Genomic DNA, 27,102 nt, shown 5'->3' with positions numbered 1-27,102 from the left:
AAAATTTGATTGAATCCAACGAAGTGCGGCGGTTATTTCTGCCGCAATTTATACATCTCTTATTACTTAATATTTTCTCACACCGACATGTTTTACATGTCTGTGAATATGTAACCTATTTCAGTTAATCGATTGGTTTATGCGCACAGTCGTGTAAGTGCCCATAATTAGGATGATCGAAGTATTGTATCGACTTGGACGACGAATAATAATGTCATTGAATATATTATTTATTTCTTCGAATTTTAAGTATGGATTTTACTCTTAAAGGGATCTTTTCACGCTTTGGTAAATTGACAAAATTGAAAAAAGTTGTTTCAGATTCGCAAATTTTCGTTTTAGTTATGATATTTGTGAGTAAACAGTAATACTGAACATTTACCATGGTCTAATATAGCCATTATATGCATCTTTTGACGATTTTAAAACCTAAAAATTATAAAGCGTTGCAACGCGAAACGATTGAATAATTTGGAGAGTTCTGTTTTTGTCGTTAAATTTTGTGAAACTACGAAGATTGCTTATATAAGGTATAAAATACTTCAACTATATGTACTCGGCGGAATAGCTCAGTAGGCTAAAGCGTTTTTACTTCAGGACTCTGGCAGGACTCCAGGGGTCACTGGTTCGAAACCTGGTCCGGGCAATGTTCTTTTCCTTTTTTTAAATTTTACTCTTGATTTTTTACTGGAGCTTTTACGATCCAATGTTTACATTTATCTATATAAAGCATTTAATGAATAAGTTAAAAAATGCCGAAATCTGTGAAAAGGCCCCTTTAAGCTTCTCAAAGTGGTTTATTTGTATTCAATAAAAGCAATGAACACATGCATTTACAAAAAAAAAATAGAAATGGAAAACAATGGCCACAGTGAGCATCTAATGAGCATTGATTTAAAAAACGGAGGCTACCCTAAAATATGCTTCGCGCTTACATGGACAAACCGAGTATAGGTTTACTTAAGCGCTCTATACGTACGATTGGCCTACCCAAAACTTTAGTTTTCCCTAACCTTGGTATGCGAGACATATATTTGCGAACAATTAAAGACATAAAGCCAAGTCTTTCATTTATGCTATTTTAGTTCGTGAGTTCTATGTCAATGTTGTAAACAAATGGTTGCAATACTCCACTTTTTTAAAGAACCAAATAATAGACACGTCGCAATTTTTCCGCAAATATCGAATTAAGCAATCTTTCCACGCGAATAGATTCGTTCTGTTGATAAACAGATGGTGTCACATTTCGAACGACAACCAATCGGTTAAATGACAGGTAACCAAACTCCTAGATAATTATCAATTAAGAAATTAAATCCCAGGATTTTATTTAAAAGGAAGTGGGTGCATGTTCTGTTTGTGTATGGGCAAATGTCTTATTCAGACACGTTTTATTGAAATAAAAACATAGATGTACTGATAACATTCAAAATTGCTTTATTGTTTTATTTTGTCCTTGATAGGCACTTTACAAAGGTGATTGTATTTTGCATTTTCAAAACGGGGTTAAAACCCTTTATTTGCATGCAATATGAAATTCGAAACGACGTAAATGAGAAGTTACGCTCGGTCCTATTTATGTGAGCTAAACACAATGGCTTCTAGAGATGTGTTTACATCTGCCTCAATATGCCGTACCATTGGGTCAAAAGTACAAATACGCCAACAGCTAAAAAGAGATATCACTGCGGTGACAAATTTGTTACCGTGGTGACAATGTGTCACTGCGGTATTAATTTGTCACCGCGGCGATATATATTTTGTCACTGCGGTCACAATTTTGTCACAGCGGTGACAAATTATGACTGCTGGTATATTTGTATGCTTGCTGTTACATTTATTTGTTTAGGTCAGTTTTCAACCAATCATTTTCCCCGTAACAAACCGAGATTTTTTTTGAAAAAAATAATTAAATATTTAACAATAGTTTAAAATTAAATCAATACGGATGCATAAGGATAGTTGATAAGTTTATTCATATGTTTGTTCATGTGTTTTTGTCTTTTATTGATTTTATTAAGTAAAATAATTTGACATATAAATATTGACCCCGCAGTAAATGCTATATTCGAAGAAAATGGTGTCGCAATTCGTTCAGAGAGCAAAATAAATTATTTTATCAAAGTTACAAAATTCATGGTCTGAACGCCAATGTTCTACAGTAATCCATGTAGATTGGTTACCTCCCCTTATCTATCGCATACTCTATATAGGGATCGGTACAGGCTAATTTGACCGGTCAAAAATTTGACCGGTTATTTTTAGAAACATATCGCGAGATTATTCGAAGTTCAGGGGAAGTAATCCGTGTACCATTTCCAGTTTATTTTTCCGAACTTTTTGACAGCTGACAGGTAAGAATAAAAGCTCGTTCTAGTCAAATAAGATTCATGCATGTAATACATATACAACTCAAATACTACATGATACATAATATCATCGCGTTACTTAAAATTGGAATTTTTGTATTTGAGAGCATATACATCTTTGGTTAATAATGTAACGTCACAATGTTTTTTTCTGCACGTGCTGTTTCCCATAAAAATAGTTATAAACCACGCTCCGATTGGTCTTCGCGTTATCCAATTAAAATCGCCGATACATTAGCCTGTACCTGTTGTATATTAAAGTCAACGGAGTCAACGGTTATGTTCAACGGGGAACCAGTTAATATTCCATGGAGGCAGACATCTTGATAACTTCGCCGTAAATATTCGCCGATTTGTCGTTTTGCAAGACCTTATTTCATTGGTCAGTTTGATTTAGCTCTTATCAAACTCTTTGGGTCAGACAAAGTATCACCGCAGTTACAAATATATCACAGCAGTGATACGTTTATTACCGCAGTGATTAAATTGTCACCGCGGTGACAATTTTATCACCGCGGTGATATCTATTTTTAGCTGTTGGCGTATATGTACTTTTGACAAAATTTATATCTAGACGACCGATTCTTCTACGCTGGTCACATTATCTGTACTACACGTTTTCTGTTAAAGACATGTTCTAGTAGAAGTATTAACATGACAACAACAAACACATTAATAACTTGTTCCAATATCAACTAAGTAGTTTTCAGAAATTATTTTGAAAACTGATTGAAAAACAACTTCTCATAGTTCAAACATAATGATTTACAAACGCTTTCTCTGTGCCATAACCCCTTTTCTTCTGTAAAATAACTTGCGCGGAGATTTACTCAGTTATCTTGAATAGCATCATGACCTGAACTGACCTACATAGGCCACAGATTATCACTCCTCGCAGAGCCTGTGCCCAATTAATGTGTATATATCTGCCAATTAGCGAAAGTTTATCTGGAGAACCGATGTCGGCCTTTAAAAACACACTTCGATACTTAACTCGTACAGGCATTGCGTTCAACATTCAAATATATGCCCTAGCGCCAATATATTTTCAGTTTTAAACATAATTCTTTTGAGATAAGTATTTGTTGACAATAACATAAAAACGAACGAATGAATGGACGAACTTACGAACGAAAAAACAATCGAAAAAACGAACAAAAACAAGAATATCAGTGAAACTGATGGATTCTCCCCGGTGATGCGCTTTGTAAATCTATGTGTTAATAACAACCTAAAAAAATATATTATTAGCCTCGCTGACTTTGACCCCAGTGACCTGAAACCTCATCAAAAAGTAGAGGTCCATGCAAGGTACCTATATGCCAAATATGTAACAGATCGGTAAAATATTGAAGGCGCTATGAGAAACTGTACCAAAAGTGTGAAGGAAGGAAGGAAGTAAGGAAATAAGAAACTTCAAACTGGCAACTATATGACCCCCGAACATTTTCGAGGAGCATACAAAAATACGTTAGTTTATGCTAGATCAATAACCTATGGGAAGGGCATTAGGGCATGGAGTTCAGCATTCAAATAAATGCCCCAGCGCTAATATATTGTAAGTTTAAAACATAACTCATTTGAGAAAAGTATTTGTGAAAATAACATAAAAAACAAACGAACGATCGGACGAACTTACGAAAGAACTAACGATCAATCGAACGAACGCACAAACACACTTGTTTATGCTCTATTAAAAACCTGTGAAATAAAAATAAAAATTGTCACGTACAGAACACCCTTGTTAAATTATTTCTGTCTTGAATCTTTTGCGAGCTTGTTAACGCTTGTTCATACAAAACTTTAAGTAAATGTACAGTTGCGAACTTATATGATCCTCTGACCACCCCCCTCCCATAGTCTTAAGTTTGGGATAGCTAGTGTTTATATGCAGCAAGATAACTATGCGGTACATTAAAAACATCCGATGATGATGAGTATAAAACATTGTCTTAAAAAACATTCATTGGCAAAATCTCAGAAGAAAGTTTCCCATTACAGCTAAAATACATATTCAAGTAAACTATTTTGCTGTCATAGGATGGCATGTATGCATGTTTGTATTTAGTCTTCAAGCATTCCAGGTTGCAGGTATCCCGGTATCGCCAAGTGCAAGCCTGGAAAGTACGAGTGTGGTGGCAGCCCTGACGGCATCCGATGTACAGACTGTTACCTACCGTACAAGCCAGCCGGCTTCAACAAGGGCTGTGGTAAGAATACTGTTAATTTAGTTCAATCTGTTCTATTTTATATAGAATGAAGCATGAAGCTGCTTAGCAAGTCTGTTTTTCAATTTACCAAGATGAGAAGTTTAAACATATATTTAATTTTTATATGGCGCGAAACATTCATTGACCCAACTATTGCAAAACAAATTATACAATGACAAGTGTTTTCCTATTAATGTCATTAAAGGCGGAACAAATCTCCTATGGCGAAAGGATTCGTGGTCGAAATAGATGCTTTGCGTTTTTTCACCCTTATTTTTAAATTTGCCAGGTAAAAAATATGGAATTGTAACTTGTTTTTCAGAAAGTAACTTGTATGGCTAAAAATAATGTATTAAGTAAGTAAGTAAGTAAGTAAGTTTATTGTAAACAAAGGCCTCAGGCCCATAATACATCATGTATACATAATATATATAAACAGATAATACAGAGAGTTGTCCCTTCGTATATATGTACAATATCATTTGACTGGAGAAAAAACAAAAACGCACAAACATACTTCAACTACAAGTATTACGTTCCATATGAAAAACGTATTAACTGGTTAAAATAAATGGCTATTTTTTTTAATAACAAACTCATTTTCATTTCTTAACAGATGAAAGAAATTCGAAATAGTTTGCCTGCCATAATACCAATTATACAAATAGGATTGCCTAATTTCAGCATATTTAGAACATTAAAAAAAATACATGATATTCATCCTCTATTTTTACGGATTCATTTTCTTATTGATAATGTGCACATAGTCTAAGATTTCTTGGTATTCCTAATTGTCTACCTAACTCTATTTAAAACCTATGGCTCGAACAACGAAATCTCGCTAACGCTTGCCTGCAATGAAATGGCATTGCAATGTCTAAATATCGTTCCGTGTTTAATAAACTTTTATAAATTGCCTGTAAGTATCGCATCTAGAAGAGTCATTTATGTTTTCGTGCCAGGATTGAGTTGCACATTCAGTCAGACGTTGTTTAAAAAGGAGCATGAATAAATCAATATCACCAACATCCTGTGAGAGCCAAATATAGCCGAACCCATAGTTAAAAAAAAGCTCCTTTAGATCCGTAGCCCAATTTCGCCTTCCAATATCGTCTAATGACTTTAACATTTTATAACAGTTTTTTGGATATTTTCTATCAGGCATGTGGAGAAGTTTACACCGGTATTTTATGCATTTTGAATGATAAATGACGTACATTGGTAAACGGCCACATTCTCCTAAAGCTACACAGTTATTGACCGCAGTTTTAACGCCTAGAAAGTACTTGCAATCTTCTTTTTGTGCACGCTCTATTGAATCACTATATGTGAATCCCCAGATTTCTGATCCGAACGTGAGTATTATTGTAACTATTAGGGCTGTAACGATACATTCGAATATTCCAATAACTCGAATACGGCTGTGGACGAATCGTATTCGTTATACGCCACCTCCCGAACCGAATATTTTGCGAATACAAACAACGTGGTTTTGAGCTTGAAAGTTTAATCATCTTATCTTACCTTTCAAATGAAGGTTCATACAATAAACCCCTAGATTTAAATGTTCTTCTCCTAATTCCAGCGTTTTTCATCATGTTTACCCCACCCACTATGTTACACAGTGAGATTATCAACAATAATGGCGGGCACCGGTAGAATATTTAATACATCGAATTAAAAAAATCTTTTGATGATTGTTTAATGTTTATTTAGGCAAATACGAGTGCTTTGATGCTCAAACGTACCAAAAAGATTGGCAGATGGAATTTCTTTTTTGTTTATCTATACGCCAATGATTGTGCAACTTATCAACAAACATGGAGCATAGTAGCAAAGGGTGGGAATGCTATTGATATTGTTGACCTGCCTGCCAAATTCACGTCGTTTGTCTGGCGCTGTGTTCAAAGTTTAAGCAGTTCTAGTCAGTGTCTTGTTATTTCAAAGTGTTATATTTCATATTTTTAATATGCAATGATACTCAATTAATCAAATTGACAAATACCCATAGTTTCATACTATATAATGTCATTTCAAGTTGTCAGTATTACTTTTGTTCATTGAAATTCATATTCATGAATAAATATTCGAATTCGCCACCCTGTATTCGTGATACGTATCGTATTCGATACCTAGTGCATTCGTTACAGCCCTAGTAACCATGGCATCAAATAATTTAAAGAATTCTGTACAGCAGAAATATCCGAACGGAATTTGGTATTCTTTAACGGCCAATAATGCTTTTCGTCCCTGTGCGGCTAATGTAGTTTTTGCAGCCGACCAGCATAACTTTGGGTATATAGGATGCCCATATATTTATAAACGGACGTTGTATTTATGGGACAATTATTGAAATACCATTTCTCATAATGACGTAATGGACCCCCATTTCTAAATACCATGACCTCAGTTTTTTTAGATTTAAATTCATGCTTGTTAAGGTACACAATTCTGCAATAGCGCCGGGGCCTGTGCGTACATAACTTTTAAGTTTGGAGTACATCGAGGTCAAGACCATAAGTACGTTGCCCTGGATTCCTTTACGCATAAAGCATGTAAACAATTTTTGATGCACCAAGTAATCGAATGCATTTAAAAAAAATCCACATATAACACATAGAATCTACCCCCAGGCTTAGAAATATATTTTTGCACCAAGCTCTGTAAAATAAACATATTATCGGTAACCGAATATCCTGCTCTAAATCCAGCTTGAGGCTCATCAATTAAATCTAATTCATTTGCAAACCTGGTGAATCTATAATTTATGATGCCTGCAAAAATCTTGTACATAACGTCAACTAAAGATATACCTCGGAAATTTGAGGGATCACTTCGCGAACCCGATTTATATAAAGGTGCTATGATACTTTCACTCCAAGCATCAGGAAAGCTTCCGGAAGATAAAATCTTATTGAAAAGTACGTTTAAAATAGGGGTTATAACGTGTTTAGTATTTATGTAAAATTCCTTCCCGATCCCTTCTTTACCTTGAGATTTTCCACGCTTCAGCTAACTGACACTTGTTTTTATTTCGTCATCTGTAATTGGCGAATTTAATATAAAATCGGCCAGGTCGTTATTATACGCATTTGCATGTACATCAAAATTGTGAAGTGGGTTTTCTGATTCTTTAAATAGCAAAGATTTAAAGTATCTAACCCACTCATTGGGATTGATAGGTGCATGAGTTGTTGCTGTAGACCTATTTTCTTTAATACTCGACCAAAAATACTGCCGGTATTTACGGGAGTCAATTAAAACTTGACGTTTTTTATTTTGGTATAGAAATTTTGGCGTGACATAAGTTTCTAAAGGACCGACGTGCAATTATGTACAAATGAAAATCGGGCGGTTCATTAGACCAACGAAAACGCCTGAGCAACGAATATTTTTCTGGCTTGGCCTTACTACACGCACTATCCCACCAGAGCGGATTAGTATGGTATTTTTTATGCCCCCCTTCGAAGAAGAGGGGGTATATTGCTTTGCTCATGTCGGTCTGTCGGTCCGTCGGTCTGTCGGTCGGTCTGTCGGTCCGTCCACCAGGTGGTTGTCAGACGATAACTCATGAACGCTTGGGCCTAGGATCATGAAACTTCATAGGTACATTGATCATGACTCGCAGATGACCCCTATTGATTTTGAGGTCACTAGGTCAAAGGTCAAGGTCACTGTGACCCGAAATAGTAAAATGGTTTCCGGATGATAACTCAAGAACGCTTAGGCCTAGGATCATGAAACTTAATAGGTAGATTGATCATGACTCGCAGATGACCCCTATTGATTTTCAGGTCACTAGGTCAAAGGTCAAGGTCACAGTGATCCGAAATAGTAAAATGGTTTCCGGATGATAACTCAAGAACGCTTGGGCCTAGGATCATGAAACTTGATAGGTAGAGTAATCAGGACTCGCAGATGACCCCTATTGATTTTGAGGTCACTAGGTCAAAGGTCACGGTCACAGTGACCCGAAATAGTAAAATGGTTTCCGGATGATAACTCAAGAACGCTTAGGCCTAGGATCATGAAACTTAATAGGTAGATTGATCATGACTCGCAGATGACCCCTATTGATTTTCAGGTCACTAGGTAAAAGGTCAAGGTCACGATGACCCGAAATAGTAAAATGGTTTCCGGATGATAACTGAAGAACGCTTATTCCTAGGATCATGAAACTTAATAGGTAGATTGATCATGACTCGCAGATGACCCCTATTGATTTTCAGGTCACTAGGTCAAAGGTCACGGTGACCCGAAATAGTAAAATGGTGTCCGGATGATAACTCAAGAATGCTTATGGCTAGGATCATGAAACTTCATAGGTACATTGATCATGACTGACAGATGATCCCTATTGATTTTCAGGTCACTAGGTCAAAGGTCAAGGTCACAGTGACAAAAAACATATTCACACAATGGCTCTCACTACAACGGAGAGCCCATATGGGGGGCATGCATGTTTTACAAACAGCCCTTTTTAAATTGCGTCTTATTGTGCGCATATCATCCGCAGCGGTTTTGTAAATGGAGATAATCGTATGCACAGCATCGTTTACATTTTCATTTATGCAATTTAAAATATCATCACGGCATCTTTGTAAGTTTTCTGTCAGTGTCTTTTGAAATGAATCACAATATTTTCATTCCACTCATAAGTGTCATAACTTTGATTATCGTTTGGTGAAGAATCGTCATCATGGTTTTCGTGATTTAGGGAGCCTGTAAACTGAAATTGACAGTATACAAGAAAGTGATCAGAAACATCATATGGTTCAACATTAAAGTTAGAAACAAATGGGAATAATTCTGTAGATACAATATGATAATCTACTACACTGTGGCCCCCATTCGCCACGCATGTAAAATTTCCAAGTTTATCCGAATGTAACCTTCCATTTAGAATATGAATATTATGCGTTCAACATACTTCAACTAATGTTTTTCCAAAATTATTATAATACATATTATCCGTATTTTTCCTAGGCATGTTAAAAGAATCTTCGTCATACTCTACCTCAACATCAAAAATATGTTCTAATGTATCAAAAGGGATATAATCTAAACAATATTTTGTTCTTGCATTGAAGTCTCCCGCCAAATACAAGTAACACTCAGGATAGCTAGATTTTAAAATAGAAATATTGCTTTCAAGCAATAGAATACCATTACTTTCATTTTCTTTTAAATACTAGTATATAGGTGAACCTTCAGGAGAAACATATACAATATATAAAATAATATTTTTCATAGCATGAAAAATACTCAACTTAATATAAAACAATACCATCAACAATATCACTATAAATTCTTCGTACCAAACTGGATTGGATTACATTTTCTCTAACAAAGACACTCACACCACTACTATTGCGAATAGCATTTACAGGTTTAGATCGAACAGAATCAAAGTGGACATACGAGTTTAGAAACGAATCAAATTCCCCAGTAAGATTACTCCAAGTTTCTAACAAGCCGCAAACATCGTGGTTATCTAAAAAGTGCTTTACTTCGACGTCATTTTTATATTTCAATAGTCCGTTAATATTCCACGTTAAAATGCCTTAATGTTTATACACGATATCGGGCTGTGTGTTTGGACCTTGGCAAGATTCCTATTCGATGTCCGTCTCCCTCCCGCCGACTGCTGATCATCATCGCTCTGCGCGCGCCCTCTCTGTTTAAAGAGGTTTCGATATTTAAGGAATGTTTCTAGTAAAATCCTGCGTTTATACTCGGCTAGTTCCTGTGTAAGTGCACTCTCTTACACTGCGGTTCATTGCATTCACCTCTGTCGTTGGCTCACGGACTACTTTCCACCGCAAGTGACATTTAGTCACATCATAGTCGCGTATTCAAAATTGCCGCGCCCATCGGCTATGCTTTAACTGCTTGTATTTGAAGTTTACAACTGAGCGCGTGCTATTAAATTTTATTTCATGCACATATTTAATAACATGAACATATTGCAATATTAACAATGAGACAAAGCTGTTTATCTTTATAAGAAATAACATAAAATTATCAAGAAGCAGCAATAATAAGTTGCTGTTTTGACAAGATTTTGAGTGAATGAAGAATGTTGAATATAAATATTGACCGAAGTAAACAGTCCGTTTTTGTTTTGCCAATGCAATGCCAGTTTGGTACACAAAGACCCTGAAGATCTTTACTCAATTCAACAAATGATATGGTACATGTGAAATACAAATCTTAACATAAATTCCAGGCCAACACCAGTACAATTGTTTTGTTATTCAATTGTTGTTTTAACAAAAAACATTAAATTGTCCCATGCTTTTCCTAAAAGGGGACAAATGGAAGCATCTAGCATACACTTACAAGTTCACTTCTACTTCTCTTTCTTCGTACTTCCTACAGTCAATTGCTGACTATTACAGGAAGGCCTATTATAGGCAGATATGGACACTGTCGAGGCCGTTTCCTTGGAAGAACCAGTACTTGGTAACTATGGAGGTGATAATGAGAACGCTCCCCGAGTAGGAAGCGAACCCACGAACTCCCAATCGCTAGGCGGTCATCTCATCCACTAAACCACCGCACTCTCATTCAGCAATATTTATAATAATAATAATAAATTATATGAGAGAAATATGCCAATCTGTCAACTTAGTACAGAATCTAAACTGCACAGAACCAAGCTGCTATAACATTAATTCAATTCTTTACATGATCTTGTAAATAAATAATAAATCACCATACTTGTTATACTCATGCCTTTTCCCAGGCTATTTAAGCTTTAATTTATTACATTTTCTCACCACTTTGTGTTGCTGTAATTCTTCAATATCATGAAAGACATTAAAATAAAAAGATTCAACAGCTTTTTAAAGGCTGATTAGTTTAAATATATTTTTTCAATGATTACACTTTCTTAAATACAGTAACATTTGATTACCGGTAAGTGCCTAAAATTAAACAAATTGAAAGGGGTAACCAAGTAACCGGTGAATCACACATATGTGCCCCTGTGCCTTAGCAAATTCAATATCATTTATTCAGGATGTTCAGAGGGTTCAGCAATGCATCAAAGTACACAAATTTAAACATGATAACATATGACCGGATTTTTTACATATTCTTCGCAAGTGCAGAGGATGAGTTTAACAATAGAAAACAATAAGAGAAAAAGGGACAGTGAGGTGAAAATTCTAATGTCCTTACTTTTTTTCTTTCATACACTTGCATACTTTTCCATAATTTATATTTCATAAAAATAAAAATGAAAACACAACATGACTTCATTTTAATCCGTCATGCTCAGCTTTATTTATGTTTCAACATACAGTACCATACCAATAACTTATTTTTTTAATCTCTTTTCAATCTAAACAACACTAAATGCAATGTATACATGTACATGCAAGCACTTCAAATATTCTAGCATTACAATAAGATCTTAAGGGGTGTTGCGGCAGTTTATTTAACCGAGAATATATTTATAGCAACACCGATGATGCTATTATCAGAACTCAATATTTTTGTTACAAGTATCATCAGAAATGACCGAGTTGGTTCATAATTCAATTGTCAGTGGTTCGATTCCAGGTGGAGTTAACATTTTTTTATTTTTGTTTTAAATTTCTTTAATTTCATTCTTGTTTTGTACTGGAGCTTTTTAGTCATGTCGTTTTAATTTATCAATTTAAAGCATTTAATTACAAACTTCAAAACAAGCCGAAATCTGTGAACAAGAACATGTACGTTATGAATGATTAAGGTCGAGTTTGATACTGTATGGTCATATGTTTGTGATTAAATATTGTTTTTTATTAATGTCTTTTGGTAGTCTGTTGTGATCCCAGTTAAGATGGTAAACAATTTCTAATGTTTATACATATTTCTTACAATCTATGTACAGGTACTTGGGTTTTGCCTTATTGATGCATTTTTATAAAATTTGACGTAGCCGGTAGGGATAGTTAAAACAAAAAATCTCGGTTAAAAGAACGGTGATCCCCTTTTTTTATTTGTGTTTTATGATGACAACACGTAGATGAACATATTTGAGCAGTTTTGCAGAAATCTTTTAGACAGCATTTTTTTAAATGACATTATGGTGTTAAAAATAGTAAAAAAATAATGTTTTTGGGGTGACATAAAAACTATTATTTTTTTTTAATGTAATTTGTGTTCTCCATTTTTTTTGGCATTGTGTTGTTTAATTAAATGGTATTTTATGTATCTCAGCTTATATAATATCTATATGTTGTCTATTTCATAGGTTATTAATTGGTTTGAGGCAATTAGAGATTTTTCAGTTTAAATAAAAAAGAACATGTTATAAAATGGTGAATAAAATCAAAACAAGGCCGGTTACCCTATTTCTTTATTTCATTTTCCATATAGTATTTGTATATAGTACTTGAATATAAATTTTGAACAAAATCTTTTTGGTGAAAAAAAATCAGCAAAACTGCAGCAACACCCCTTAACATTTTATCTATAGGAATGCCATTCATTAATTCTATATGAATGGGTACATATTGTACTGATAAATGTAAAAAATGATTGCAGAAAAAAGTTTATGCATTAAATAATGATTGTGACAAATTACTAATTTATATAATAAATGTTGTAAAATGCATGTTGGTATATTTTGTTGAAAAAAACATTAATTTATATTGCGAATAATTTGTATATAGGGCATATTGTACCTCAAGCTGTTTCAGAATATCAACTTGGTTGGCAATATAAAACTTTTAAAAATGTCATGATACATGCATATTACATTTAGAATGTGTCTAATTTATATCTTAGTTATTTATCAAAATCAAAGATAACACATGTAACCCGGTTAACCTGTTTAAAAGAAAGTGTAAGACAATTAGACTGTTTCATGTAAAATTATTACTGTTAAGAGATCATGATGAAAATTAACACCAGGTATTGAATAAAATCTATGGTTTTTTTAGACTTAAGATGCACATTTATTTGCCATGTAACTCAGGTCTTTTTTCAGCTAATTTCCTGCTGATTTTTAAGCCGTTATTCGGTCATATTCCCAATGAAAAAACATATATTTTTTCCCAGTTTCAGTAAAAGTCTCAAATGATATCATAGTTTTAATTTTAAAAATTTAGAAAACGTATACCCGGTAGTATTTTCTCAATTTTGGTTGAATTAAAGCTTGGGTATCCAGTTTCATGGGTAAAACAGCAGTATATATAATTTTCTTATGGTTTATTTTGTGGATATTTTCACAAACTAAAGTTGTTTTAATGGTGTATACACTGGTAATGGGAAGTTGATACTACTATTGACATTATCAAATAAAATATTCAGGATCATTGCTTTATTGATGTTTTCACAATGAAATCTTTGATCTCAGGCATATTTGATATTTATAAACTTTTGTTGCCATTACCTCATCTTCTTGAGCCCCTGCTAGGATTTGAACCCAGTTCTCTTCCAAATTGGGTTGAATGGAAAGTATTCTCTCTTGAAATACAAGGGCAGGAATGAATAATTCAGCAACATCAGTGTCAGTGATTATCACTCAAGGGGAGATGTTTTGTGGCTTCCTGATTACCTCAAATCAGAAGAGCAAGAGGTCCCAGGTTTAAATCCCGTACTGGCTGCACAATTTTCTCTTTCTTGAGTCAGCTAAACATAAAATACTTTAGTATATTTACAATGCACACTATTAATTGTGAATATTTTTAACAGTGAAACATTAAAATGGTTTACAGCCAACTCGTACCTAAGTCAACTCGCACGGTAGTCAACTCGCACGTTGTTTGGTCAACTCGCACGGAAGTCAACTCGTACCTAAGTCAACTCGCACGGTAGTCAAACTATTGATGTGTCAATGGGTTCTTAATGAGTTATTTGTCCATAAACACAAATAAAAAATACTTTCAGTGTTTAGTTCAATACTTTTTATTGCAATATTAAAAAAATTATATATTTTTTTTTCACAACATATTGTTTACACCATAGTTACATTATCGGCCTATTATAACAGACAGTTAAAGTACTTTTAAAAAGTACTTTTAAAAATATTTTTTTAAACTATTATTTTAATTTTTATTAAACATTAACACGCATTATCAAAGCTTTGCCAGTTGCCGCCACTTCTTCGGATCCTACCTGTGTTCCGTTCAGTGCCGAAGTTGAGCAGGGCTTGCAGACAAACGTTATGTCCGTTTCACCGCGAATGGTGGCAAAGTACTGTTTTGGGGTAATTCCTACAAATACAAAACAATTTCCCCCGTAACTGTTAAAAACATTAAACCATTGAAGGTTTTTGCAACACTATGCGCTATTTACAAATAGTTGCACACATGTAATGTTAATTTTAAATTTTAACTTATTTAATAAGTTTAATTTAATTAACAAAGTTTTTATCAATTTCAATTAACAAAGTCTTAAATAGTTATTGTATAATGTTAGAAACGCTTTATTTTATGTAAGGAATTGTGCAGCTTATTTTCTTGTAACAATATATGAAATTAATAGAAGTTTACGCACTTGCGTTAAGACCCGGTTTCCCAAAGTACTCCTCATTTTGTAAGCACATTTTCCATTTGGAAGTAATGCATGTAATTTATTAAGTTGTAGAAATATTTAATATATTAACAAATTGTAAGTTGAAAATGGAATCAATAAACAAAAAAAAGTGCAAAATAAAAATAAAATATTACTTTTTTTGCAAAAGATTATGCTTTTCCAACATGCAGACTTACGATAAATTCAAATAGACATCTATTTCATTGGATTTCACATTCAACATAAACACACAAGATATAAAACTTTAATTGTGTTTGTAGACAAGCTTTTCATCACCAATTCGGCCTGTGTTTACATTTTAGCGGAGTGATGCTATCTGCGTTATTAGGCATGAAAATAGTTCTCATAACTGTTATTAAATATCTCGATAAATCCACAATATATGCAGTTTTAAAGGTAATTACTTACAAATATTATGCCTGGTGTCCTAGATATTTCCATGAAAGAGCGTACAATTAATTTGATGTGTTTTGCCAAGATTCCTGGCGTTGAGCCCGATGCAGAGATGAATTTTGAGGCACGAACGACGACTCTGCTAGGAGAATGGTGTAAGTGAAGGAGAAATGCTTATCGGTAATCTCCGTAGAGTGTAGAGGGAATTCGGAAACGTTGGTAGTTTCTGGATCGTGTCTTTCCGTTGGCTAGGTTGCGCTTTGTTCGCCAGTATAAAAAGACGCGCAAATCGGCAAAGTTAGTGAGTTCTCTTGCGGTGGCTAACGGGATCACATCTAAAGAGAAAGGTACAGTACTCGCACGAACAGTATTCTGGAGCAGTTGGGTATTTACGTTAATATTAAACGTTGCTGCCAGGGCTGCAGAGTTCCTGTTTCTTGTAGAGTTGACTTCAGAACGTTGGAAGTCAGTAGCTTCACGAAGTAAATAGGTTCAAGGAAGCCGAAACCAGTAGCTTCACGGAAGCCGAAGCCTGTTTCACGGAAGCCGGAGGATTCGTTGAAGGCATCGGTCCCCTCTTTGGTCGCATTGTATATATCTGAAGCGACTCGATGATTTTAAGTTAATAATCAGAAGGCAGGAAGCCTAAGGAACATTATTAATTACACTGTTAATTGTAATCAATAAAATAGTTAGCCTTCCGAGGACTTCGGAAGGCACATCGTGTGTTTGAGGTCGCGCACACAGCACTCGGTGGCGGCCTCAGAAAGTCAACGGCTCGCGCTACACTCCTATAAATAACATTATAATTGGACCACAACCGACACATCAATTTTAACAACATATTGATGGAGTAATGTTACGGACCAACACAAACAAACACATATTAGGTGTAAGCAAGTGTAATACAAACTATAATGACACAATTAGCTATCAAAGTCGCCAAATGCATAATAATATAGTGTTATACGAAGTAAAATATAAAAGTAAAAAATAACACAGTAACAAGTGCTTTGCGTATATTAAAGAGTATAATCCATATACAATGTGTAGGTTTTGTGGCATTTTTAATAGATGCAATATTTCAATCACAACCCATGTGTTGTGTTCGATTAAACAATTTGCACGGCCGTTAATCACAGGCGCAATCTTTTTTGCGATGTATTAATAAATGCCTTATGGGCCAATGCTGCTTCCGAGGTGGCGCTAAGGCTCGGATGTTTTGAAATATCATGGATAATTCTTCAGGGTGAGTAGGTTTTATATGTTTTTTTCATTAGCATTGGCTAATATATCAATACATTGCAAAACAGAGGGGGAGCCCATGATTAATTGCCGTGATATGCAAGTTGTACCAAACACTCGACATTTGCTGGGGGCATTAGAAAAATAAAACAAGATAAGTATTGATGCAAAGCATCAAAGGGCGTCGGGAATTTCAATGTAAAAGGCAATCAATGAAATTACATGGAACGATTTTTTTTCTATTGTAAATATTAATATATTGGCCGATTTGTTTAAACAAAATAGAAAAAGATACTGGTATAACCATTATCTATAATTTTGTGTTATAGCCCCCAAATAACCATTATCTATGATGTTGTGTTAAAACCCCCAAACAACCATTATCTATGATTTTGTGTTGTAGCCCCCAAATATTTTATTGTTCATTTACATTGGTGTCCTTTTTTACTGGCATCCGTGTGCAGTTTTCATTAATGGAACAGAACTGTGTAGGTTTTAAAAAATATGCTTCATCTTGTAAGTGTAATTTCATATCTTTCTCAACTTCAATGGGAGATGATTCTGAACTTATTCTCGTGTACTCATTGATATGAAAACACTGAAAAAGTTTTAATGTGTTTACGAACTCCACACCCTCTGACTCATATATTTAATTGGCATAATATAAACAAAAAATGGTTACAATAAAACATCATATTTATTGAAACTAAAATGTCTACATCAAAACAAAAAGTTAACATAGAACACAAATAAAATAAATTGATTCTACTGGGGCTCGAACCTTGGGCCTCTCACATGTGAAGCGAGCGTGTAACCACTACACTACGGAACCGCTTGAAAAATCACCTTCTAACTAAGATATTAATAAGCTATTTATAGTCGGTTTAAATGTAAACCCGGACGTTTAAACGCTGGATAGTGAGCGGGATTAAAGGTCCATAACAAAGGGTCTATACCACTGGCAAGATACGGGTCAGGCCTGCGGCCTTCTATATGTGGTTTTTAAAATAAACCTGTAGGAGGACTTGATAGTAATGAGACTGGGGTGCTGTGATGGTGCTCTTCATTGATAAGCGGCTGCTTCCTTTTATCAAAACTCATTATTACAATTAATAATACGTTATTGGCAATAAATGTTGTAGTAAATGTAATAGGCACAAATGCAGTACTTATTTACAGTAATTTACACAAAAAATCACCACTATGCAAGATATTCTGACAACAAAAATAAATACATTGATCCGTAAAATAACTTCTACTCCCATAAGCGAAAAAGAACGTATTACATACTAGTCGCCGCACTTCAGTGCGAGGCCAATAAGGCACATAGGAGCTGGGGCCGCAAGGACCGCAGTTGCGGCCCCAATATTCAAGGGATTTCTTTTCAAAAATCAGATGTTCTTTCAGTGACCTCTGAGTATTAAGTGAATATTTCCAAGTCTGCCATTAAATTGAGCCCTAGAATGCGATAGACATAGGGTCCTCTATCGAGGTCAATAAAGCACTACAACAGTGTACAACACGTCGCGTAACTTATCGGTCAATTAGGTAATGAATGCAGTAATGGCTGAAGTCTTTAGATGGCAACTCATTTTTTTGTAAAAATAATAACCAGTCTACGAAGCTTTCGAGAATAGCGGATAACTTTAGTGAAACACGAGGTAATTAATACAGTTATGCATCGGGCGTACATATTAGTACTTATTTTTTGGTTTAAACAATAACCATTTTTTCCAATAAATAAAGGTTTGCCAAAAAAGGCGCAAACACATTTTTATTGAACGGCATTGCCGAATTACTGCTCAAAATAATTTACGTTATATAAAATGTTTAATTAATTTTACTCGAATAGTACGAAAACCATGCAACGAAAACAACGGGGGCTGTTCTCATCTATGCACGGCTGAGAGGTTAACACGGTGTACTTGTCGCGCTGGTTATCAACTCAGCTCGGATGAATACAGTTGTATAGGTGAGTTAAATATTGAATGCATGTATTATAGATCATTCTTATCCGGCGATTATCTCGCTTGATGATCTTAACTGATAAATGGTTTTGAATGTAAACATAATAATTATAATGATCACACTTGTCACTCTCTGCGATGGTCGACCGTTTTTTGTAGCTATAAATTTAGAATGAATGTGAATATTATTGATAATCACATAATTGAGCGGTTTGTACAACTTAACTTGTTCGAACTGAATGCATTTTAAATTCGCAATAAATTTTCATAACCTTAATTGAAGACCTCGACGAATGTTTTCAAGAGCAGAAAAGTGATACTTGAATGTTACTTCTGTTTAAGATATTAACGAATGTGCGACTCACAACGGCCAATGCGATCAGATATGCACGAATTCTCTTGGATCATACTCTTGTTCGTGCGGTCCGGGCTTCGTCCTTGCGTACGGCAGTCGATCGTGTAACGGTGAGCATTTTAAAATTCATCTCATTTTTGTATCGCCTGAAACTATTTCTGATAGGATATAATTTAGCGGCGCTGGTTGGTGTCACGTAAGAGTAAATCATTATTTGGTTCAACGGATGTAAGCAGTATTTAGAAATGTACATAGCCCTCATGTTCTATGTCTGTGTCCTGTATATTTGGTTTGCAGATTTGTATTACTATCCAGTTAAATTGAGTCAGCATTTCATACACGAGTGTTTCTGATATCAGGAGTGTACCTGGGCCCGAATAGTTAACCTGTTCTTATGTTTTAGTCAAGCACAAGTTCCGCTTTCGAATAAGCGGATGTATATGCAGTGCGCACGTGTTCGTCAGTTGGTCGCACGGCCAGTAAGTCGCGCCGCAGACCATTTCACAACCGCTGGATATATACAAGACGTTTATTAATTTTAATATCAAAGTGTCAAAGGTAAAAGTCACATAGGTTTGTTCTGCATTTTATTTTCAAAATGCTTTGATCTATGATCTTGACAATTGATATAATAATAATAGTCCCGTGTAGGGTTACTTGGAATGGCAGAACAACGCATATTAATTTTGTTGATGTCGACATAGCAAAGGTTGTTGTCAAAAGGGCTTGCATCGTGAACTTTTTACCGCACGATATCAATAGAATGCGTTGCATACGATCATCAGGACTAGTAACTAGGGAGGAAATTAAGACGCCTATTGATTTGAGACCAAAATGATAAAGGTCAAGGTCACACAGTCGTGTATAAGTTTATTGATGTTTATATGATTGGTATGCTTGTTACTTGGAAGAAAGAAAGACGCCGATTTTTTTGGCCAATAAGTCAAAGGTAAATGTTACTATAACTTGAGGACACTAATAATTTATAAGTTACTATTCTTGATAGACTTTAGAAAGGATGGCCCCTATTGAGTTTGTTTATCAATAGATCAAGGTCAAGGTAACATTGGTATTTAAAACAACGACACGGCGGTAGACATGTTTTAGTCGTGTTGGAGAATAACACCGTTATTTTATATTCTAACACTACACGCGACTTGTTTTCTATAGACAAAGAAAAAAATCAAGTGCGGGTTATTCTGCAATAATTGTGGGTGGAGCTTAATGTTTCGAAAATAGTTCCGAATAAATAAAGAAAATATTGCAGTAAAATGCACGTGCTAAAACCCGCTCTAAAAGAAATGTAATAAATGTAGCATGTATATAAATGTAATGAAACAATTTACAAATTGTATATCGTCGCTGTCGATCTCAAACCTCGTAGCTCCAACATTTTCAAAATATTTTTTTCGTCTTTTCCGAATATATGAAGTCTGGCGCGTGTTTTGTGCTATATCTCGTAGCTCAACGCCAATCAGAGCCCTTGAAAAAGCCACGTGACGAAATGTTGTAGAATGATTGTTGGCTTTTTTCCCGGCGAAAAGTCGTAGCGACGCCATTTCACCTATAGGTACGTCGTTTCGTTTGTACAAATTTGACAAGAACGTTTTTATAATTTTTTTATTTGCAACTACGAGGTTTTCTATCAGGACGAATTGTCGTTCCTCATAAAAATGACAAAACTGTGGTGACAAAATATCGTAGCTACCATGTCTGACTGTCAGTATGACTTATCAGTATGACTTACGCGTCAACGGCTTATACCGTATTTTGCAGCTTCATTTGTTTGGTATTTTTACAGAATTTCAATTATTAAAACATCGTTATAAAAAAATGAGACGGTTATTTCTCTCACCTGAAAAGTTGGCATTTTGTAGCTACAAGGTTTGAGAACGACAGCGACGATATTTGGTAATAAGTTGCATAACCACGCCTACAAAGAATGTTAATTGTTTGGAATTTTAATTAAGAAAACATTTATAGCATGTCAGCTTTTTAGTAGCGGCAATAAACGTGACGTCATTAAGTTTCAATTCAATGACGTCACAAAATAGTGAACTTTGTACTAAGCAGGACGGCGTATTTAAAAATATAGTTCACGTCCAAAAGCTTGAACCAAATCAATCAAAATCGTGTTAGACTCGAAATAATAATTTTCTATTATGGTTTGTTGTCGAATAACCCACAGTAAGGAGTATAGATGGGTGTTCTCAAATCACTCGTGCTTCGCACTCGTGATTTAATTCCTACGTATCTATACTCCTTACTGTGGACTATTTGACAACACACCATGATAGAAAAAATATTATTTCTTTAATAATGAACAACATTTTAGATATCGACGAATGTTTGACGGGAACTGCCCGCTGCGGACATCAATGCGTTAATACGAATGGGAGCTTTAAGTGTACATGCGATAGCGGATACCGTTTGAATCCAGACGGTTTAACGTGCGATGGTAGGTTAAAACGTATTGAGTTTTTTCCAATGTATGTTTATTCAAAAGATACCCATTCAGTCATATAAAGTGTACAAATACCTATATTAGTTCATAAGCATACTCAGACGTTCTCATGGATTAGTATTCGTGTTAATTAACTAGTAATGAATGAACACGAAAAGCGTCTCCACAAAATGACATTCTTATATAATGATATAGTCTTGAACGATAAAAACACTTCAATTAAAATCATTTTGCAGACATTGATGAATGCAAAATTGGCAACGGTGGATGCGCTCACGTGTGTGAGAACATTGCGGGAAGCTACAAATGTAGTTGTGACACTGGCTACGCTCTTCACGACGGAGCTCATCTATGCAAAGGTGATATCACTTATAAATGATTTTTAATATGCAGCATTGAAGTAAATCTCCAAAAAACGTATGCAACATAACATTAAACGTAACAAGAGTGAAAGTAGAGTAACCACCTTAAATCGGTCAATACAAACCCTTGGGGTTTAAAAAAGTTAAACACAGGCCCTATCTCACACTGAACATAAAAGACATCATTTAAAAGGGAAATTTTCCAACAAAATACCACTCCGGACATAACTCCGTCACAACATTTTGGTGCGATCAATATTACTTTAAAGGTGTTTTTAAAGAAAACACATAATTTTACATTGTGTTTGTTCCGCTTTTTTAAATATTTTTTTAATCCTATGCATTTATATGAACCTTTAGATATAGACGAATGTGACTCTGGTGTATCAGCATGTTCACAAATCTGCATGAATAGTAACGGTACATACCACTGTGAATGCGAGGCAGGGTTCTACCTTGACAACGATACAGTCACGTGTAAAAGTACGCTTTTTTCTTATACAAAGCTCTAATATGTGAGGCAATAACACGATTCTTTTATAACTTGGTTTTACTTTTTTCAAAACATGATCATATAAATTAACATAGGAAAGGATGGGACAATTGTAAATATATCTGGAAACGGAACTAATGTAAGAGAAGTGGTTTATACCCTATTCTCAGCTTATTAAGCATTTTTATTTTAAGTAATATCTCTGAATGTCTCCTGTCTTTTCAAATTCAATGGATCTTATATATATTATCTATACATAAAGGGTTACAACTCTAGTAATCCTTGAGGAGAGTTATGGTCCTTGTTCTCTACATTTGTAGTTAAATTTAAATCCCGAGAATTCGACGTTAGTTATGCTTCGCACAAGTAGCTAGACCGGCGCATGAACGCAAGAACACAATTCTCTAGTGTTCAGTCTGTTTCGTGTCTGAAGTAGACAATTCTCAAGTGTTCAGTCTGCTTCGTGTCTGGAGTATGGAAGGGCATGAACACAATTCTCGAATGTTCAGTATGTTTCGTGTCTGGAGTATGAAAGGGCATGAACACAATTCTCTAGTGTCTAGTCTGTTTCGTGTCTGTAGTATGGAAGGGCATAAACGCAATCCTCTAGTGTTCAGTCTGTTTCGTGTCTGGAGTATGGAAGGGTATGAACACAATTTCCTAGTGCTCAGTCTGTTTCGTGTCTGGAGTACACATTTCTCTAGTGTTATTTTAGTCTGTTTCGTGTCTGAAGTATAGAGGGGCATGAATACAATTCTCTAGTGTTAAGTCTGTTTCGTGTCTGGAGTACACACTTCTCTAGTGTTCAGTCGGTTTCGTGTCTGGAGTACACAACTCTCTAGTGTTCAGTCTGTTTCGTGTCTGGAGTATAGAAGAGCATGAACACAGTTCTCTAGTGTTCAGTCTGTTTCGTGTCTGGAGTATGGAAGGGCATGAACACAATTCTCTAATGTTCAGTCTGTTTCGTGTCTGGAGTATGGAAGAGCATGAACACAACCCTCTAGTGTTCAGTTTATTTCGGGTCTGGAGTATGGGCGGGCATAAACACAATTATCTAGTGTTCAGTCTGTTTCGTGTCTGGAGTATGGAAGGGCATGAACACAATTCTCTAGTGTTCAGTCTGTTTCGTGTCTTGAGTATGGAAGGGCATGAACACAATTCTCTAGTGCTCGGTCTGTTTCGTGTCTCGAGTATGGAAGGGCATGAACACTATTATCTTGTGTTCAGTCTGTTTCGTGTCTGGAGTATGGAAGGGCATGGGCACAATTCTCTAGTGTTCAGTCTGTTTCGTGTCTGGAGTATGGAAGGGCATAAACACAATCCTTTAGTGTTCAGTATGTTTCGTGTCTGGAGTATGGAAGGGCATACAATAAAACTCCCATACTTTTGGGTCATAATATACTTATGGAGTTTTGGATTTGTTTTATTACAGTTATTGAATGAAATGTCTACATGTTTGCCTTACATGAACAATAATGTACCGTTTCCATATTTGTATGTTTCTCTTCAAAATATATGCTGTTTCAGACTTATGGCCCAGGAGTTTATTTAATGACTATGCTTATCTTTAATGACACATACAAAACACTATAGCATTGTTCGTTATATTCCATCCGTAGATATCAATGACTGTAATGCGGTCGTGTGTGAAAATGGCGGTGAATGTGTAGATGGCGTTGAACAGTATTCTTGCGAATGTCAACCTGGCTTTTCCGGCAAACTTTGTCAAGATGGTAAGTGTTAACAAAAATGACGTGTAAACAAAAACGGAACAAAACACTGGGAGATTTAAAGAAACAACAAATCGTTAGAAAAGTAAACTAAATGGCGGTGAATGTGTCGATGGCGTTGAACAGTATTCTTGCAAATGTCAACCTGGCTTTACCGGAAAACTTTGTCAAGATGGTAAGTGCTAACAAAAATGACGTGTAAATAAAAACGGAACAAAACACTGCGAAATATTTAAAAAAATCGTTGGATAAGTAAACTAAATGGCGTTGAATGTGTCGATGGCGTTGAACAGTATTCTTGCAAATGTCAACCTGGCTTTACCGGCAAACTTTGTCAAGATAGTAAGTGTTAACAAGAATGACGTGTAAATAAAAACGGAACATAACACTGGGAGATTTAAAAAAACAGCAAATCGTTAGATAAGTAAACTGCAATTGTCGCATGGGTTGAAAACAACAAAAAACTGATTATATGTTTTAATGTCTAGTTTAACATTGATTTACATTCATAAAACGCATTTCTTTCTAAAGCGTTATGAAATAGGACAGCAAAAACTTACAAACACTGTTTAATGCATCGTTTTTTGAAATATCAAATTGTTTTGATAACAATCCCAATTTAGAAAAATACAATAATTTAAAAGAAGCAAGTGTAACAATTATTTTTTCATATTTTTTATGTTTTTTTCTATAAGGATATCAATGAATATTTGGATATGCGAATATTCAGATATTTGGTTAAAATTCAGTAATGCAGTATCCAAATATTTAGATTAAAACCTTTGACATGTAAACGTCCTTACAAGGCGATCTCTAGCTATACCCGGACGTCTTATACTAATAAACATCTAAATCTCCATGCAATAGTATTTAAATTAATTGTCTTGCCTCATTCTTTGCACAAGTTCCTTGCAGACGAAACGTGAATTTTTAGTGCAGTGAAGTTAACTTTAGTTGATAAGGTTCCATTTGATTTTTAAAAATATTTCAATGACCTAACAAAACTACTATACAATACAAAATTTTAGTGCCGATGTATAATCCAGGTACACATATTAAAAAAATGCAATACAATTAAATAAGTTGTGACTTGTATTTAATCTTAATTGTTCACTAATGTTAGTTTGCATTTGATCTTGAATTTTAGTATTATTAATGTTGAAGATTATTGATCATTTGCATTATTGATCGTTTGTTAAAAATATGTTATATTGTCGTTTACACGCTGGCTAAATATTGTTGTACACTATTTTAATTGTAATGCAACTGGAAGAGGATCATGTGTTTTCATGTACTTTCAGATGTGAATGAATGCGAAGGTGTTTTCAAAGCCGGATGCGAGGACATATGCGTGAATACCTTTGGATCCTATCTCTGTCAATGTCGAGATAATGTTACACTAAAGTCGGATGGATTCTCATGCTCGTGTAAATGATTAATTCATGTTCGCTACCCTTTTCGACCATCACATATATTTTTCGTCGATTTTAATATCTCGTATTTTTTTCTATTGATGTGGGAAAGCTATCATATAAATATTAAATGATTGTTAAAGACACGGACTCCTTTTTACGAGTACTGGTTTGCGACATTATTGCCAATTTAAAAGCAAAATATTAACACTTAAGTTCAAGTATTGTATTTAACAATATTTCATCTTCTTGAAATAGTTATTTTTGTTCGCATTTTATAAATGAAATTCCAATCGCAATATCTGAATTTAATTTTATTAACATCAAAGACCATTTACAATTAACAGACGACGGCGAAAGAGAGGACGTGTTTACTCGATACAGCATTGGTGGACGCCTTCTTCCGAAAGGTTGTTCCAAAGTTGCTTTTAGGTTAGAATCTGGAACAGAATCCACCTTTTGGTCTACCTCCGACTGAACACAAATGGAAATGTCGTGTTCACTTCCGGAGTAGTTTTTCTCGACTCACACCATGTATCTATACCAATATCTCTATCAGGTCTTCAAGTTGTTAATACTTCTGGCAGTGGCTTCATCGTTTCTAGCGATCAAATCACGTTTTCTGTTCAAGAGGGAACAGCAATTGGAAACGCCAACAACAATGACTGTTTGAATATCAATCCCACATACCAAGATATCCGTGACTTTCAGAAGTCCATGTCTTTTATGAAGTCGTTTTTCAAGGGTATTGATGAACAAATGCCAAACTGGTTGAGACTTTCCAATAAAGAAATATTAGGAACAGGATTACAGGACATGCGCACACATGTACTCAAAGGAAGTGAAATTTCCAGAGGAAGGTGCAGCGGCGCACCACTCACAAACGACAAGTTGTATGCAGTGTTGTTCGTTACCACCAGCTTTTCTATTGAAATATACGACCAGGTTGCAATACTTCCCACTAGGTCATCACAAAAAGACGACACAGTATGTTTTATTATCGATACATTTGAAGACGATGAGTGGGCAATTTTCATTCTTCTTCCAGAAGGTGTGCGAGATATCTTGCACCGGTTCGACATGTTCAAGCAGATCTTTCAGCGATATAAAATTGAGATTCGTCCGAAAGGAATCGGTTTGTCTTTGAAAAAATCAATAAACGTGCAAAGTGCGGAGAACAGTATGAAGCTTTGGAATGGTGACGAACTTTTCAGTTATAGGTACTGTGCTATTTTAAAGTACATTCTAAAAATAAAATGAACACAAATAATTTTAAAATGATTAAATACTAGTACATGGTTTTAAAATAAAATTAATGCACCTTTTTATATTTCAGTGTTCCAAAAGAAGCTTCGTTTTGGATTAAAGGCGATATTGTAGCGAAACATGAATTCTTTACTTCCACAGCCACGGTTGAAACTTACATATCTATACCCTCTCCTTCTGTCGTAAGTTTATGCTTTTTACAATTTTGTTATGTGTCAGAACTATGACTTGCCATGTGTGTTAGTATAGACAAAAACATTAATTGTGAAAATCGACATCGCGAGCGGGTCGGTATTCGCTATC

General features: G+C 35.0%; 1 protein-coding gene across 2 annotated transcripts in view; it reads left to right on the top strand.

The window, feature by feature from the left end:
* Positions 1–27,102, top strand: part of LOC127838613 (matrilin-2-like) — a 34,970-nt gene that overhangs the window by 1,287 nt on the left and 6,581 nt on the right. The window contains exons 3-12 of one of the 2 annotated variants that reach the window (XM_052366450.1): positions 4,454–4,579; positions 18,603–18,722; positions 19,060–19,182; positions 21,408–21,530; positions 21,773–21,895; positions 22,259–22,381; positions 24,011–24,124; positions 25,423–25,548; positions 25,881–26,753; positions 26,870–26,981. In XM_052366450.1, the coding sequence (XP_052222410.1) occupies positions 4,454–4,579; positions 18,603–18,722; positions 19,060–19,182; positions 21,408–21,530; positions 21,773–21,895; positions 22,259–22,381; positions 24,011–24,124; positions 25,423–25,548; positions 25,881–26,011 (1,109 nt within the window). In that variant the 3' untranslated portion in view covers positions 26,012–26,753; positions 26,870–26,981. Of the gene's footprint in view, positions 1–4,453; positions 4,580–18,602; positions 18,723–19,059; positions 19,183–21,407; positions 21,531–21,772; positions 21,896–22,258; positions 22,382–24,010; positions 24,125–25,422; positions 25,549–25,880; positions 26,754–26,869; positions 26,982–27,102 lie in introns of those variants that run through there. The other variant, XM_052366449.1, reaches the window with a different exon arrangement.

Source organism: Dreissena polymorpha, chromosome 7 (assembly GCF_020536995.1).
Source record: "Dreissena polymorpha isolate Duluth1 chromosome 7, UMN_Dpol_1.0, whole genome shotgun sequence".
Classification (NCBI taxonomy): domain Eukaryota; kingdom Metazoa; phylum Mollusca; class Bivalvia; order Myida; family Dreissenidae; genus Dreissena; species Dreissena polymorpha.
This window is presented reverse-complemented; position numbering and strand designations above follow the sequence as displayed.